Source organism: Podarcis raffonei, chromosome 1 (assembly GCF_027172205.1).
Source record: "Podarcis raffonei isolate rPodRaf1 chromosome 1, rPodRaf1.pri, whole genome shotgun sequence".
In the NCBI taxonomy this organism is placed as follows: domain Eukaryota; kingdom Metazoa; phylum Chordata; class Lepidosauria; order Squamata; family Lacertidae; genus Podarcis; species Podarcis raffonei.
Genome location: NC_070602.1, coordinates 91,064,258 through 91,080,236, shown reverse-complemented (window position 1 = coordinate 91,080,236; position 15,979 = coordinate 91,064,258). Strand labels below are relative to the sequence as shown.

At 42.3% G+C, this 15,979-nt stretch overlaps 1 protein-coding gene across 4 annotated transcripts in view; it reads left to right on the top strand.

The window, feature by feature from the left end:
- HSPBAP1 (HSPB1 associated protein 1) overlaps positions 1-15,979 on the top strand; it is a 55,872-nt gene that overhangs the window by 34,046 nt on the left and 5,847 nt on the right. For 3 of the 4 annotated variants that reach the window (XM_053403776.1, XM_053403767.1, XM_053403783.1), the window contains 2 exons: positions 1,992-2,163; positions 14,533-14,616. In XM_053403776.1, coding sequence (XP_053259751.1) covers positions 1,992-2,163; positions 14,533-14,616 — 256 coding nt within the window. The remainder of the gene's footprint in view (positions 1-1,991; positions 2,164-14,532; positions 14,617-15,979) is intronic. The other variant, XM_053403793.1, reaches the window with a different exon arrangement.

The following is a 15,979-nucleotide window of genomic DNA, read 5'->3' as shown; positions in this document are numbered from 1 at the left end:
TACCAGAACTTAGGCAGGAGATAGTTTGGTACAAGGGAGCTCAGTCTGTTATGTAGCCGGATCAGAGAAAGAGAGGCTGCATTTTCACTAACGGTCATAGCTGATTCATACTAGGTGGCCTCCACACAATCAGAAGGCGGATGGGAGCCCCAAACAGTTTAGCATTTTCCTTATTTTGTGCATCCTTTCCTAAACATTTTCCAGTTCTATGCTGCCCTTTAATGAGATGGGGAAACTGTAACGGGACATAGTACTTCATGTGTGGCTGCAACATGGATTTCTATCTCTTCTGTGTGTTGCACGTCAGTTGCCATTTTATTGCCCATTCACCCTGTCCAGTGAAATCCTTTTGGGGCTCTTCACATTTTTTTTGCATTTCGCCATCCTCTGGCCACCTTGTGAATAAGCTGACTGCTACACCTATTTTCTTGTTCCTCCTTTCTCCTTACAACATCCAAAACTATACCTTACACACAAAATAATAGAAAGAATCACTAGAGAAGAAAATGGTACAGAAGCTGGGGGGTATGACAATGAAATGATGGTTGTCGCAGGAGGAAGGAAAGGGAGACAGCCTGGATCTGAAAGCCAGGCAGTGCCAACTGCTTTAATTGTGCTCATCAGATTGCCTTTTGCTTTTCCTGTCTATGGTGTCAATAAACATGTGAGAGCATCCCTCTTTTGTTGATTATGTGGCTCTTCTTAAATTCCATAAATTTGCTGCATGGGCTATTATTTTAATTACTTTTCCTTTTACTATTTCCATCACTTAGACTTTTCTCCTTATAAAACTTTTTTATGTGCTCATTTGCTCTGCCTTGTGAATTGACAATTCAGCATTATGGATAAACACACAGAGACACATTTTTTTAAAATAGCTTAATAACAGGATTGCAGGCCTGTTCCCCAAGATCTCTGAAACCAACCTGGATGTTTCACTAACCCTACAATCCTATCCATGCTTACCTGGATCAAAGCCTCATTAAATAACGAGAAATGTACTTAGAAGTAAACATGCACCAGAACCACAGGAAGCTGCCTTATACTGTAGTCCAGTAATATCTACTTTGACTCTCTCCAGGGTTTCAGGCAAACATGCCTTTCACAACTTCTGAAGCTCTTGACTTTAAATGTTCGGGATTGACCCTGGGACCTTCTGCATGGAAGGCATTTGTTCTATCAGTGAACTATGGCCACTTCCCCCAATTGCTAGGATTGGGTTGAACATGAAAGTAAATTAGGCAGCAGGCTCCCTACAGAAAAATCTTGCTTTATGTTGTTAGGTTCTTCAAAGAGAGAAGAAGCATGCACTTGCTAGGATTTTCATATTGTGCTAAACTCCCATACCCTCAAGGGCAGAGCCAGGAAATTCAAGCAATGGGGGTCTATGCGCCACCCTGGCATTTTATGAGAGTTAGGTGTCTAAATAGACAGATTGCTTTCCTTGGGCTAAAGTATGGTGAGCATAAAAGACAACTGAGAGAGGAGGAATAACCAAGATGCATGCAAGAATATAAACACTGGATATGCTGTATGTCTTAAATATATTGAAATATGGCACCCAAACTACTGGAAATATGTAAACTGGAAATCTCCCACAGTGGCGCACCTTTTGGTTTGTTCAGAAAAATTAAGATCCTGAGTAGAGTTAACACAAACTGCAGTATCAAGTTCATTACAGAGTTGGTTTCTCAGAAGTAAAGGCAGAAGTGAGTCACTGAAGTTTGTCGTACATGTTGTCTCCCTTCATAGCTGTATCCAGGGAAATGTAGTCCTGACTCATAAATGTGTTGTTGTTTTTAAAGTGATGCTCCCCGCCTCCTTAAAATGGTGCGTGACCATTTAGTGCATTATGCTACTTAATAAGTGCCTGTTTTCCAGCTTCTCACAAGTCTTAAATAGGATGCTCGTTTGTGGTATTGATAGACTTGTTTGTTTGCAGTTGCTCAGCCTAAATGGGAGACTGTGACTTGCATCATCTCTGCTTCCAGGAAAAGATGGCATCTCTACCCACCTGAAGACTCCAGTTTCCTTTATCCTACCAGAATTCCCTATGAAGAATCCAGCGTCTTCAGCAGGGTCAATGTGGTCAATCCTGATTTGAAAAGCTGCCCACAGTTTAAGAAAGCAAAGGCCCATGTGGTTACGCTTGAACCTGGCCAGGTAATTCCTGAACTCTAACTTTACTCTAGTTTGGAACGTTTGTTAAATATGAAATAGAGAGGGGGGTTGGGTGGGAGTAAACAAAGAAATAAACAAAGTTGGAGGAGGACCATGAGGTCTGTCTTACTTCTCCCAGTCTCACTAAAACGTTTTGCATTATATGGTGATATATCCACTGAGCAGAGACTGTTCCTGCTGGTGGAAAGAGAGGCGAGGCAACTTACAGCAATATCCCTTTCCGTCTGTAGTCCTCAGTGGCACCTCCCATGTTATTTCAAAGGATTCCCCAACCCAGAGCAGTTTTCCAGGGTCTATAGGAGACTGCAGGGGGGAGGCTTTTTTAAATAAAAAAATCATTTTCTCCAGTTCCACCAGTGGGATTCCTCAAGCTAGATCTGAAGCCTTTGGGAATTGGAGAAGCCTTTTCGTTCACAGGAGGCAAAGTCTTCTGGATCTAACCTTGTTTGTTTAATGCCATTCTCTAGCAAGTGAAACCTTCCTGGCTCATGTTCTTTCACTTGTCTTGCAACTGGACCATCTAGAAAAAGCCACCATGCTTCACAGACATTTTACCCGTTAGTTTCTCTGAATCCTGTACTTAACAGGCTTCTGGGGCTGCTCTGAAACCATCTCATCTCTGCAACTCACAAGTTTTACAATGTATTCTTAATGAATAAGTGTGCAGAGCCAGCAAAGAGCTTTTACTTATGCTTTCGTGGTGATGGATAACTTCCATAATGGAAACACTTGCCCAGCAGCTACATCACTTGTATTTACAGCACGCATTAGTATTTCAGTAGAGAGTCTCAAAGTACTCTTAACAAGGTCATGTGAAAGTTGATTAATCATATTTTACTGAGGAAAGGAGACCACAGTATCTGAAAAGCAGCCCTGTGTAGGAATTCTCAATGTGTCAGGCCATCAGTACTTAAGGGTCACTAGAATGCTCCTTCCAGATGAATTTCTCTATGGTAGATGTAATCACTTCTTTGCTTAACATGTAACTTACTGTACAAAATGGGCTGGTTTTCTCCAATTCAGATACCCGCTTGCTGGAAGTAAGTACCGCTGAACTCAGTGAGACTCACTTATTATTTAAGTCTTTAAGGGAATGCAGCACATTGATGGATTTGATGGAATCTCAGCACCCTTTATTGTGTATCTTACAAGACAGGGAGGGTCCCTGGTGCCCCAGAACTCACAGAGATGGTTTTAGATAGACTTATCTGTGGGTTAAACTACAGAGCCTAGGGCTTGCCGATCAGAACCTCAGTGATTCGAATCCTCTTGACGGGGTGAGCTCCCGTTGCTCAGTCCCTGCTCCTGCCAACCTAGCAGTTCAAAAGCACGAAGTGCAAGTAGATAAATAGATACCGCTCCGGCGGGAAGGTAAATGGTGTTTCGCCAGAAGCGGCTTAGTCATGCTGGCCACATGACCTGGAAGCTGTACGCCGGCTCCCTCGGCCAATAAAGCAAGATGAGCGCCGCAACCCCAGAGTCGGTCACGACTGGACCTAATGGTCTGGGGTCCCTTTACCTTTACCTTTTACCACCCTTTTATTTGTGATCCTAAAGACTGAAGCAGGATGATAACCTGTTAAGGCTGTAAGGCTAACGTTCTCCAATTCTCTTTGTGACTTTTTTCCCTTTTAATGAGTTTTATTAAATTTATATTCTATGGGCGGATTCAACTACTCCATTCCACTGGCAAAATTCAGCACAAGGACTCCTGCTGGCACAACAGGGTTTTTCTCCTCTTTTCCCTCATGTGCCCCCCACCCCGTGCCTCCCCCAAATCCACTCTGGAGAGTTGGGAGAACCCTGAGCACAATGGGGGGGGGGCGGACAGGGAAGGTGAGAGATCATTCCTTTGGGCAAGCAGGAATGCTCAGGCTGATGGCATCATTTCCTTAGCACTGCATTGAATTCTACCCTGTGTCTGTTACCTGTAGCTGCATTTTAAAGTTACTGTGAAATCTGCAAAAAATAAGTTCTTTTTAAAATGTATTTATATTTCACCATTTGTAGTGGCCTAAAACACACACACACACACACACACACACACACACACACACACATATCCCATACAAAATATCAAACAGTATGCTAATAACAAGAATAACAACAGCAAAACATTTCAGTTCTTTGAATCAAATTTCATCATCTGCCCATCCCCCACAAAATAGAGGCCCCTTTCCTCCTACACACACACACTAAAAACAGCAAAGAATAAAGTGTTTTCAGTGCCCACTGGAACATCTGAAGTTTTAGAAGTGGGCATGTATAGCATTGTGCTGTTATGGCACTTTCAAAGCTATTTTCAGTGTGTTCTGTTGTATAGCAAATTAACATTTTATACTGCATAATAAATGTATTCCCAGTGCCCCAAATTAAATGATTTTACTTCACAGTTTTTCTCTCCTGCAGCAGAGTAATGATCTTTGCTCATCATTTTGTTGATGTTTTCAATAGATGGTGTTTTTTGTTTTTCCTCAGTTGTTTTTTTAAAAATTACCAACAGTGGGGCATTGCCTTGTTTTCGGGTTAAAGAATTCAATGTAGGCATTCTGTTTCAGTGATTAGGAATGGTAATGAAGCAGTAGTGTCACTGTTTTTAATTAAGCTTCAACTAATTAGAAGTCAAATCTTGTTAAAAATAGAAGGTTTAAAGGCCAGCTGCTTTTTCCAGTGCTCTGAGGTGCTACTTTGCAAAAGACATGCTAGTATAGCTTCTTCTTCTTTTTAATCTCTGGCAGCCACTGAGTGGACAGAGACTTGAAGCCAAGAGAACACATGGCAATGCCAGCCTAGGTTTCTACTTCAGAATGCAAGTGAGGACATAGAACCATAAGACCACAATACCCCAAGGACCGCCTCTCCCCATATGAACTGACCCAGCCCCTGCAATCATCATCTGCAGCACTTCCTCATGTGCCCTCTCCATGAGAGGTCCAGAGGGTGGGAGCATGAGAGGAGTGGGCCTTTTCTGTGGTGGCTTCCCATTTGTGGAATGCTATTTCCAGGGAGGCTCACCTGGTGTCTTCGAGGCCATCTATTCCAGCTCCTTGCCGGTGCAGGAACCTCTCTGCTACAGCATCCCTTATAGGTGACCACCCATCCTCTGCTTAAAAACATCTAACAAGGAAGAGTCCACATCCTTCTAAGGCATTCTATAGATGGTTTTGAACCATCTATAGGGCAGCCCTTCAGGTATTTGAAGGAATACACCTTAAGCTCCTCCTCCAGGCTAAACATACCCAACTCCTTCAACCTTTCCTAGTAGGACTTGGTCTCCAGGTCTCCCTCAGCACCTCTGTCGCCCTCATTCCAGAGGATGATTGAATATAAAAGCTAAAGGTACCCCTGCCTGTACAGGCCAGTCGTGTCCGACTCTAGGGTTGTGTGCCCATCTCACTTAAGAGGCCGGGGGCCAGCGCTGTCCGGAGACACTTCCGGGTCACATGGCCAGCGTGACAAAGCTGCATCTGGCGAGCCAGCGCAGCACACGGAAACGCCGTTTACCTTCCCGCCAGTAAGCGGTCCCTATTTATCTACTTGCACCCGGGGGTGCTTTCAAACTGCTAGGTTGGCAGGCGCTGGGACCGAGCAACGGGAGCGCACCCCGCCGCGGGGATTCGAACCGCCGACCTTTCGATCGGCAAGCCCTAGGCACTGAGGCTTTTACCCACAGCGCCACCCGCGTCCCTATGATTGAATATACTTCCATGTAAATAATTCCCTGCTTACGGACAGGTAGCAGATCTGGAAGAAGGGTTCTAGCCTAGCTTTCTCCCTGCCCTGCTCATTTTCTGTGTACAGGGACCTTAAAGAAAATTAAAGGAGCATGCATTCCTGCAGCCACCACTTTTTACCTGCCCTCTAAAGTGTTAAAATCCCAGGAGGGCTGTACTAAGCGATCCTTCCAAATGAGCAAAGCTAAGGAATTGAATGCAATGAATGAATGCCAAGGCCCTTTAAGGCAGGCCTGTCTCCCAGAAGAATAATGCCTGCTGGCTCTGCTCAGGCCTGTCTAGTATTGGAAGGGTTTTTGATGAAGCAATTTGATGAGAATCCCTTAGATAGCAAACAAATTGTTCTAACCGAATGCAAAGATTGAGCGTGTATTACAAATACAATTACTTGAGGATTTGCAGTCAGCTTCACTTTGTGGTAATTTACAGTAATCTCTGTTTCTTGCTTGGCCGGGAACTGCATGCCTTGGATTAAGATGTTGTAACAATGCAGAATTGAAAAATAAAATAAAGATAAAGGTGTGTTTTGGTATTCAGGAGAGCAGCTGTATGCTAGCTGGATACTGGCTTTGAATATTAAAAGAAACTTAATGTGCCTAATGCCATCTTCTGGCCAATGTGTCTCATTCCACCACTCTTGGTTATATTAAATACATTCAGGATCCCTGTTTCAATATATATTCTAATTGCTTTTTAATGTTACCTTGGTCTTTAACTCTTAAGCCAGGATGAATAGAAGTAGATGAGCTAAATTCAATGCAATTTCATTGATTTTAAAAGATTTGCCTAGTCAGTTTGTAGGCTAATATTTTTTTTAGAAGCTTGAATGTGTCCTTTGAAATCTTAACACCCCCAATTAAAATGTTTGAAATGTCACACTATCCTTAAAACATCTGTGTGATCATCAGTGATGGCCAAGTTACTTCAGAATTAATTCCATCTCGCACTTGCAAATGATAATTTCAGCATGTGGGTTTGTGAGCATAATTATGTGTTCAAAATGAGAGGTTCATTTGTGAGTGTCTGAAGTTTCTGTGGTGTGTTTTTTTTTCTAATAGCAAATTGGCAGCAGCTACCTACCTGAATTAAAAAGAATACTCCGGAAAACAAAAACAAAAAAAATGGACAAGAGATGTGGGTAGCTGCTGATCAATAAAAAACTCATTTTCACACATTCATAACTCTTCTCTTTTATGGAGCACAATTCATATAAATTGTAGGCTACACCCCCCCCCCCCACACACACAAAAAGAGTATTTGTTTCATCAAGTTTGTCATCATATATGGAAAACGGATTTGAAATGGCATTGAAATAAATTGTAATCTTAATCTGACTTTCACTGAAAGATTTAACTTCGTATCTCTTTAGAATACTACCGCACATCAGCAAAATCAACCCTGCTCTGCCCTCTGAATAAACATGAAACTGCTCATGAGTTATTTCATTCTGTGTGAATGTGTTTGTTCTGCGACAAACATTCAAGACTGAGGGCTTGCCCCTCAGAAATTGCTCTCTTGCTTTGCTAGTGATTTTTAACCCTCCTTGTAGGCAAGTGATGTCTTGCCTAATTTTGGACAGATTTTGTTTTTTGATGGGCAAATATATATATTGTAATATACACATTCAGTACAAAAGGTGGGGACCTTTTGGTGAGACTGTCACAGCTTTTGGAACAAGACTAATGACGTATATCATGAACTTAGAAGGGACCTTCCGTAATGTTTTGGACACTTTTTAAAAGGCCTTTAAAATAAAACTTCCCCACATGCAGCCCTATTGATAACCCTATTCACACAGCATAACTGGTGAATTAACGTGTAGGAGGCGAAGAGGGGAAAGGGGATATGTCTTGCCCTGCAGCCTACACTCATTCTGTTGAATGTTCTGCAGGGTGTACAGTTACTCTGCCTAACTAGGAGACAGGAAAAACAGAGTTCCCTCCATGTCTTATGCACATAAAGGGGCTGCATTATTCAAAATGGCAGCAGGACCCCAGCTGTACCTCTGACATTTACACATTAGGTGGGGAGGTCTGAGCCAAGGAACCATATGTATGTAGATATTTACATGAACTGGATCCTGACTGCTCAGGTAAGCTTCTATGGGAGCTGGAGGAGTTGCTGATTACATTTGTTAGTCACTTTAAACAAAAAAGCCTCAAAGTAACTGAACTTTGCAAATAGATGAAAATCAAAAGCATAAAATTTCAAAACAATGTACTGTACAAAGTTCCTAAAAGGCTCACTCAACCATGCAATGAGAAGGGCAAGTCTTCTCCCACCCCACTAAAATAAAAGTACAGGCAACCCCCCGATTTGCATGGGGGTTGCATTCCAGGTCATCATGCATGACGGAGGAGCGTGTATAAGCCCATTACACTCCTTTTCCAGCCACTGTGATACACACATGCATGGTCGCATGTCAGTTGATATGCGTAAATCAGTCATTGCCTTTACCACAAAAGAGGCTAACTTAACTACCAAAGGCCTGGTCAAAAAGAAATTTCTTAACTTAGTGCCTGCAAACCTGACAGTGATGGTCCCAGGCATGTGTCACTGCATTCCACACATTAGGGGCTAAAACTGAAAAGGTCCATTATTGTGTGATCACTTTCCATGCCTGTCTCGGATGAGGCATGGACTTGGGTGGCGCTGTGGTCTAAACCACTGAGCCTCTTCTTGGGCTTGCTGATCAGAAGGTCAGCAGTTTGAATCCACGTGACAGTGGTGAGCTCCCATTGCTCTGCCCCTGCTTCTGCCAACCTAGCAGTTTGAAAAAACACCAGTGCAAGGAGATAAATAGGTACCGCTGCGGCGGGAAGGTAAATGGCATTTCTGTACGCTCTGGCTTCCGTCAGTGCTCTGTTGCACCAGAAGCAGTTTAGTCATGCCGACCACATGACCTAGAAAGCTGTCTGTGGACAAACGCTGGCTCCCTTGGCCTGAAGAGAGATGAGTGCTACACCCCATAGTTGCCGTTGACTGGACTTAACCATACAGGGGTCCTTTATCTATACTTTTACTTCAGATGAGGCTTCTGATGAAGACTGCAGTATACCACACATAACACACTGCAGTGATCTGACCTAGAGGGTAACAGAGCATAGACAACTGAAACTAGAGTACCCCCCTCCATGTAGGGCCACAGCTGGACCGCCAGCCAAAGAAGGGCTGAACATGTAGCCTTTCCTGGTTCAGTTATCCACACCTAAGGTGCGGATGTTGGAGTCAGGGCTGGGGAAGCTGCAACATTGAGGATGAGACCTGCGTCACAGCCCCACTGCCCCCCCTTCAATACATGGACCTTGTTCACATGCATGACATGTACAGGGACCTCTAAAGTCCAGGTTATGAAGGGTGGGCCTTATATACATAGACACCATAGAGACACATGTTTGGAGAAAACATTTACAAAACTCGAAACATGCTTTGCCATCGGTTTTGTATTCTGTCCACCAACACTCTCCTTTTTCACCTTTGATAACTTTACATTCCTTTCTGCTTTAATAAATTCTGGTTTTAACATTATGCTGGTATGCACAGATGTTCTCTTGGCTAGTTATTTACTATGCTTGGCTTGCAGTCAGAATCCGTAGCTGCACAGTAGTAAATTGTGCAAGGACTGGTTGCTAAGGCCTGCGTTAAATTGAGAAATACATTAGTTCATTGTTCTTGTCTACATTTGCACACCCCATAACCACACTTGCTCAGAATACCTTCTGGCGCTATGTTAGCATGTCCAAAAATGTCATGTACAAATAAGATATTGTTTCAAGGTGCTCTCTTGACAGCTGTTTTATTACTTTATATTTTTTATCTCCTTTCCCCCATAGTCAACCTTTCGTCTCTGTCCCATCTTTACTAGTTATATCATGCTGCCTTTCCCATTTACCACAAGAGTAGCATCTGTCTCTAAATAACTCGAATAGCATTATTACAGCAAGCCAGTAGAGGGTTGGAGGTGCTCTAATGTGTGCAGGTAGTTTCTTACCTTGCCCTAGAAAATTACTCCATCTAGTTCAGTGGTGCAACTCCCCAGCCCTGACACCAACATCCACAGCTGCTCCTTCCATTTAATTGAAAAAGAGGAGAATGATGTGAGCAAGAGCTTTGTATAAGCATCACAACACATAGGAATTCTGGATTGTAGAAGTGTCCATACTATATAATGTATGCATCTATATTGGAAAGAAAACATTTGAAGCACAAAACTGCAAACACATGTTCTTTTTCTCAGTGACAGCCTCGTGTATTTTTGTTCCAATGTTATTTTACTAGTTCCTTTGTCACAAGTATAACATTATTATTCTAAATTTAAGGGATCTTTAGACATGAATTCTGCTAACACATATAATAATCTCATTGAAAGTGACTGTGGGTGGATGAATATCTGAGGTATGTCTTTTAGACATACTGTATTGGCCTAGGCAACCCCAACATAGGTTATCTGAAAATCTGGTACACTACATAGCTGAAGTTAGACACCTAAGGCTGCAATCCTATACCCACTTAACTAGGGATTAATACCCACTGAACAGAATGGAATCTGCTTCTGAGTAAACATACATAGGATTTCACTGTAAGCCCCACTGGTTACACACATATTGTTCAATTCCACAGAAATCCATGGGATTCAAAGGCACTTTAACACTTTGAATCATGTCCTTGGATATCTTTAAAACTGGAGAATTCTTATCAATGTACATATTTCAGTAAACTAATTTACTATAATATAGTTACCACACAATAGTTCCTTTCCTATACTCTGATAGATATTTTTATACTCTTAGTCCCTGTTGTTATGACCTCATAGTTTCTTATGACTAACAGCTTTCCATAGGATTAAAAATATTTATCCAAAATGCCCCAAATATTCTGATAAATGGGCCTGTGTTTTACATATACTCATCTCCCTGTGTAAGCTGCATGGTGCATCTCTGTGTGCGCACGCTTGCAAAGAGTTGTTTTTAAATAACCACAGGTTTAGGATTAATGAGGTTTGGATAATGAGCTGGAGAGCAATGCATCAAAACAGCATTAACATATGCACCATTTAAAACATTGAACTGAAAGTATACACTGTTAATCATCTGCTAGAACAGCCTTCCCCAGCTCAGTGTCCTTCTGAAGCTGTTGGATTCCCATTAGCCCTAACCAGCATGGCCGCTGGTCAGAAATGGTGGTAGCTGGTACTCCAGAATATCTGCAGGTTAGTGAAGACTATGCTAGAATGTAAATATAGACTTAGGGTGTGATCTAGTCAAAGATTAAGCACTTTTTAATTCCATCAACTACACTGGGACTGGGAAAGATTTAGGCTTTGATCCTATATACACCTGGGAACAAGTCCCATTGAACTCAGTGGAGCTTACTTCTGATGAAACATGTAGGATTGGACTGTTAGCAGGGTGCAATGAAATCAACAGGACTCTTAGTGAACTCACTGAGACCTAGAAGTGTTTAATTGGGGGATAGTTTTATGTCCTTCATGCTTTGTTCCTCCTCACTGAATTTGGATTTGTATCAACGGAGGAAAAGACATCAGTGGAGGAAAATAGTACATCAGAATTTTATTTTTGTCAGTGGATTTTTCAATGAAGTTACATAGCTGTATGTGGCAGGAACCTAGCATATTGCTCATGGATATTTCCTGAAAAACCCCTGTGGGTTTTCAGGATTGCTGTAATGTCTTCCATGTGTCTTCCTCCAAGAGGATAGTGCCAAAAGTATTTCTACAGATGAAAATGCTGTTTGGAATTGGCTCTTTATTTGCTGCATTAGAGCAGCTACTGAAAGCATTTACTGAACATCACAGACTAGGGTCTTCTGGGGTTGCTTTGCTAAATGGTTCCTCTGCCTTGGGGGAGGCGGCTTTTTCTTTCAATCTAACCCTTGTTTATGTGTGCAATAGTTCAGGGCTAATAACCCTGTTTCAGATAAGAGGATTTGGAATGAGAGGTTATCAATGGGCTGGTCACTCTCTGTAGTAAATATTGGTAGAACAAGACTATGGAGGATGTTTTTAGCCTTGAGATAATTCCACTTAGAAAAACCAGGAGGAAGTAAAGCATTGTGAATACTATTATTGAGAAACTTTGTGTATGTCCTTGAAAAAATTATTGCAAGAGTGGATTTTTCAAAGGCCAAAATAATACCTAGGGACCCGTGTCCCAATGACCAATCTTCCTTCAGCCCTTAATCTCTTGATGCTGCTTTGAGCACTCGGTTTAAGGCAGCTTATAAACTGATCAATCAAATCAAATCATGCCTTAATTTTGCTCCTGTGTATTAGTGCTGACATTGCTGTGTGCTTAATGGAGATTCTGCAGCTGTTTGAACACTTGAAAGCATTTAATATTCCTTGGATGTACGTAATGCTGCTAATAATCTTTTTATGAATGATACTAAGATTATTACACCAGTTTTGGAGGTGGGATGGAAAATGATGGAGCTCTGTGGTCACCCGAGCTTCCCATGACACCCGAATCCTGGCTTTGTCCTGTGGAAGGTTTGGAGCCAGTGTTTTCTTTTCGGATAAGAGTCCTGGGAGAATTGGGGTCAGAAGAAAATTGAGTACAATAATTTGCAGGAACTGGATCTTGTGATTGTTCAGGGACCATAGCTCAGTGGTAGAGCACATGCATAGAATGCAGAAGGTCTCAGGTTGCATCCCTAGCATCCTCGGCTAAAATAAGCAGGTAATGGGACATCACCTTACCAACAAAGGTTCGTATAGTTAAAGCCATGGTTTTCCCAGTAGTGATGTATGGAAGTGAGAGCTGGACCATAAAGAAGGCTGATCGCTGAAGAATTGATGCTTTTGAATTACGGTGCTGGAGGAGACTCTTGAGAGTCCCATGGACTACAAGAAGATCAAACGTATCTATTATTAAGGAAATCAGCCCTGAGTGCTCACTGGAAGGACAGATCGTGAAGCTGAGGCTCCAAAACTTTGGCCACCTCATGAGAAGAGAAAACTCCCTGGAAAAGACCCTGATTTTGGGAAAGATTGAGGGCACAAGAAGAAGGGGATGACAGAGGACGAGATGGTTGGACAGCATTCTCGAAGATACAAACATGAGTCTGACCAAACTGCGGGAGGCAGTGGAAGACAGGAGTGCCTGGCGTGCTCTGGTCCATGGGGTCACGAAGAGCCAGACACGACTAAACGACTAAACAACAACAACAACAATGGGAAAAGACCTCTGCCCGAGACTCTGGGGAGCCACATCCAACTAGCGTAAAGAATACGGGGACCACATCAAGAGAGGGCTCTTGCTCTCCTCGTGTTCTGCTTGTGGGGTTTCCAAAGGTCTTTGTTTGTCAACTGAGTGCTGGGCTAGACAGGCCTCTGATTCCTTTTGGAGGTCTTCACAGTTTATATGGGTTTTCAGCACCTTGGTTAACTTGGTCTTATTGGCAGACTTGACTGCATCCTTGCTTACTCCCGACTTCAAATAATATACAACAATTACTTTCCTGACTTTCCCTAGGATTTTTTTTTTAATGGTGCTACATTAGCTGTCTTCCAGTTCTCCAGTAAGGAGGTTGATTTTAGTGACAAGTTTCATTTTTCTGTTAGAAGATTAACCAATTTCACAGTTCTTTAAGAACTCTCAGCGATGCCATACGGTCCTGGTGACTTGCTAATTTGTACGTTGTCAGTTAGCTTCAGAACCTCATAGAGTCACAGAATTGTAGACTCATATTACTCTTATTTGATTCAGTTAATTGTTTCATTTAATGACTGCTGCTTTTCATTATTGTTGTATTAATGCATAGCTTCGATATTATCTATTTTGTTAATTTTCTTTTGTTAGCTGTTGTAAGTATTCATTTGAATGGAAGAGAGGGATAGAAATATTAAATAATATAATCTCATAATAATAATTCTGCAGATGCTCTCTCTCAAAAACTGGTTTGGGGTGGATATCTGGCTGACTTCAGATATGCAGTAAGAAGAATTCAAATCATTCCTTTAGCTTTTCTTTCATTTTCCCATCTTCCTTTAATAATCATTTTGCACCCTTAGCATCTAATGAATGAACTGCCTTCCTGGTTCCTGGTTCTAGCTCCCAAATTCCATTCTTCTCTATTCTCTTTCCTCTACCGAACCCTGTATTTTTTTATTTATATTTTTTTAAGGTGAAGGTAAAGATTGAGATTGACCTAGGATGAGACATTCTGGCGTTTCCTTCCCTCCTTATGTCAGATAAGAAGGGAAGTCTGGACAAGCTAGTGACAGGAAATCCTCCTGCACTTTGGTCTCACCAACATGCTGCTCTCCCCCTGCCATTTCACAGAGAGGGCGAACTTGTTTTGCTGACAAGACTGTTTAAAAATTGTTTCCAGCGGAGGTGGGTTAGTTGGAGTTTGCATTTTGAACCTAGCAATGAAAGGCTGGCAGAACCAGATAAGATCCATGTCAGACAGCCTAAGTACATTATACAGCAGACAGCAAATGCAGAGGAGGATCAATTGGAGAAGTTTAGAAACTGCTGCTGAAAAATATATTTTTCAAGGTGATTTTTTTTTTAAATGTCAGGGAAACGCTATAATTGCACAAAAGGGGTTTTATGACTTTTTAAATTCCTTTTCTTCTTCTTCTCCCATTCAGGTCCTGTTTGTTCCCAGGCACTGGTGGCATTACGTAGAATCCATTGACCCAATCACTGTTAGCATAAACTCATGGATTGAACTGGTAACTATCCTTCCCCCCCCCCCATTGTTTATCTCTTAAAACCACCAGGCACACACATGGCCTGAATGTTCACAGATGGGCATGGCATCTGGAAATGTGCTGGAGTAAAATGAGAGGCACAAATACAAGATGGGTGACACCTGGCTTGAGAGCACTACATGTGAAAAGGATCTAGGAGTCTTGGTTGACCACAAACTTGACATGAGCCAACAGTGTGACGCGGCAGCTAAAAAAGCCAATGCAATTCTGGGCTGCATCAATAGGAGTATAGCATCTAGATCAAGGGAAGTAATAGTGCCACTGTATTCTGCTCTGGTCAGACCTCACCTGGAGTACTGTGTCCAGTTCTGGGCACCACAGTTCAAGAAGGACATTGACAAACTGGAACGTGTCCAGAGGAGGGCAACCAAAATGGTCAAAGGCCTGGAAACGATGCCTTATGAGGAACGGCTAAGGGAGCTGGGCATGTTTAGCCTGGAGAAGAGGAGGTTAAGGGGTGATATGATAGCCATGTTCAAATATATAAAAGGATGTCACATAGAGGAGGGAGAAAGGTTGTTTTCTGCTGCTCCAGAGAAGCGGACACGGAGCAATGGATCCAAACTACAAGAAAGAAGATTCCACCTAAACATTAGGAAGAACTTCCTGACAGTAAGAGCTGTTCGACAGTGGAATTTGCTGCCAAGGAGTGTGGTGGAGTCTCCTTCTTTGGAGGTCTTTAAGCAGAGGCTTGACAACCATATGTCAGGAGTGCTCTGATGGTGTTTCCTGCTTGGCAGGGGGTTGGACTCGATGGCCCTTGTGGTCTCTTCCAACTCTATGATTCTATGATTCTATGATTCTATGATTCTATGATTCTAGTTTATAATAATGATCTAGCTACCTATTTCCATACACCCTACTAAGCATACTTGACTGCAATGATCACAGATTCTTTCCCTTGCTACCACTGACCTTCCCCTTCCCTTGTTGTCTCCCCTGCCTTGGATTGTAAGCCGCCCAGGACAGAGACCTGTCTCTTACATTTTGTAATGTGCAATGTGTAATGTACATAGATGAGGCTATATAAATCACCACCCACATACTGTTGGACTCATATCAACTCTAGCCAACATGGCCAGTGGTCAGGGCTGGGAGTTGGAATCCAGGAGGGCCACATGTACCCTACCCCTTGCTGTAGTTTATTTTTGTGTGTGTGGTTTAAAAGCTGAGCGTATTTTCAGCTCTCTCATGAAATTTCCAAGAAACAGCTTTTGGAGACCAAGACAGTACAAGCTAGAGGGGGTGGAGAGGAACAAAAGTGAAGATGCTACTAGCGTGTCTATTTAGTTAAAATGTCTGCTTCACTTTGATGTCATATTAT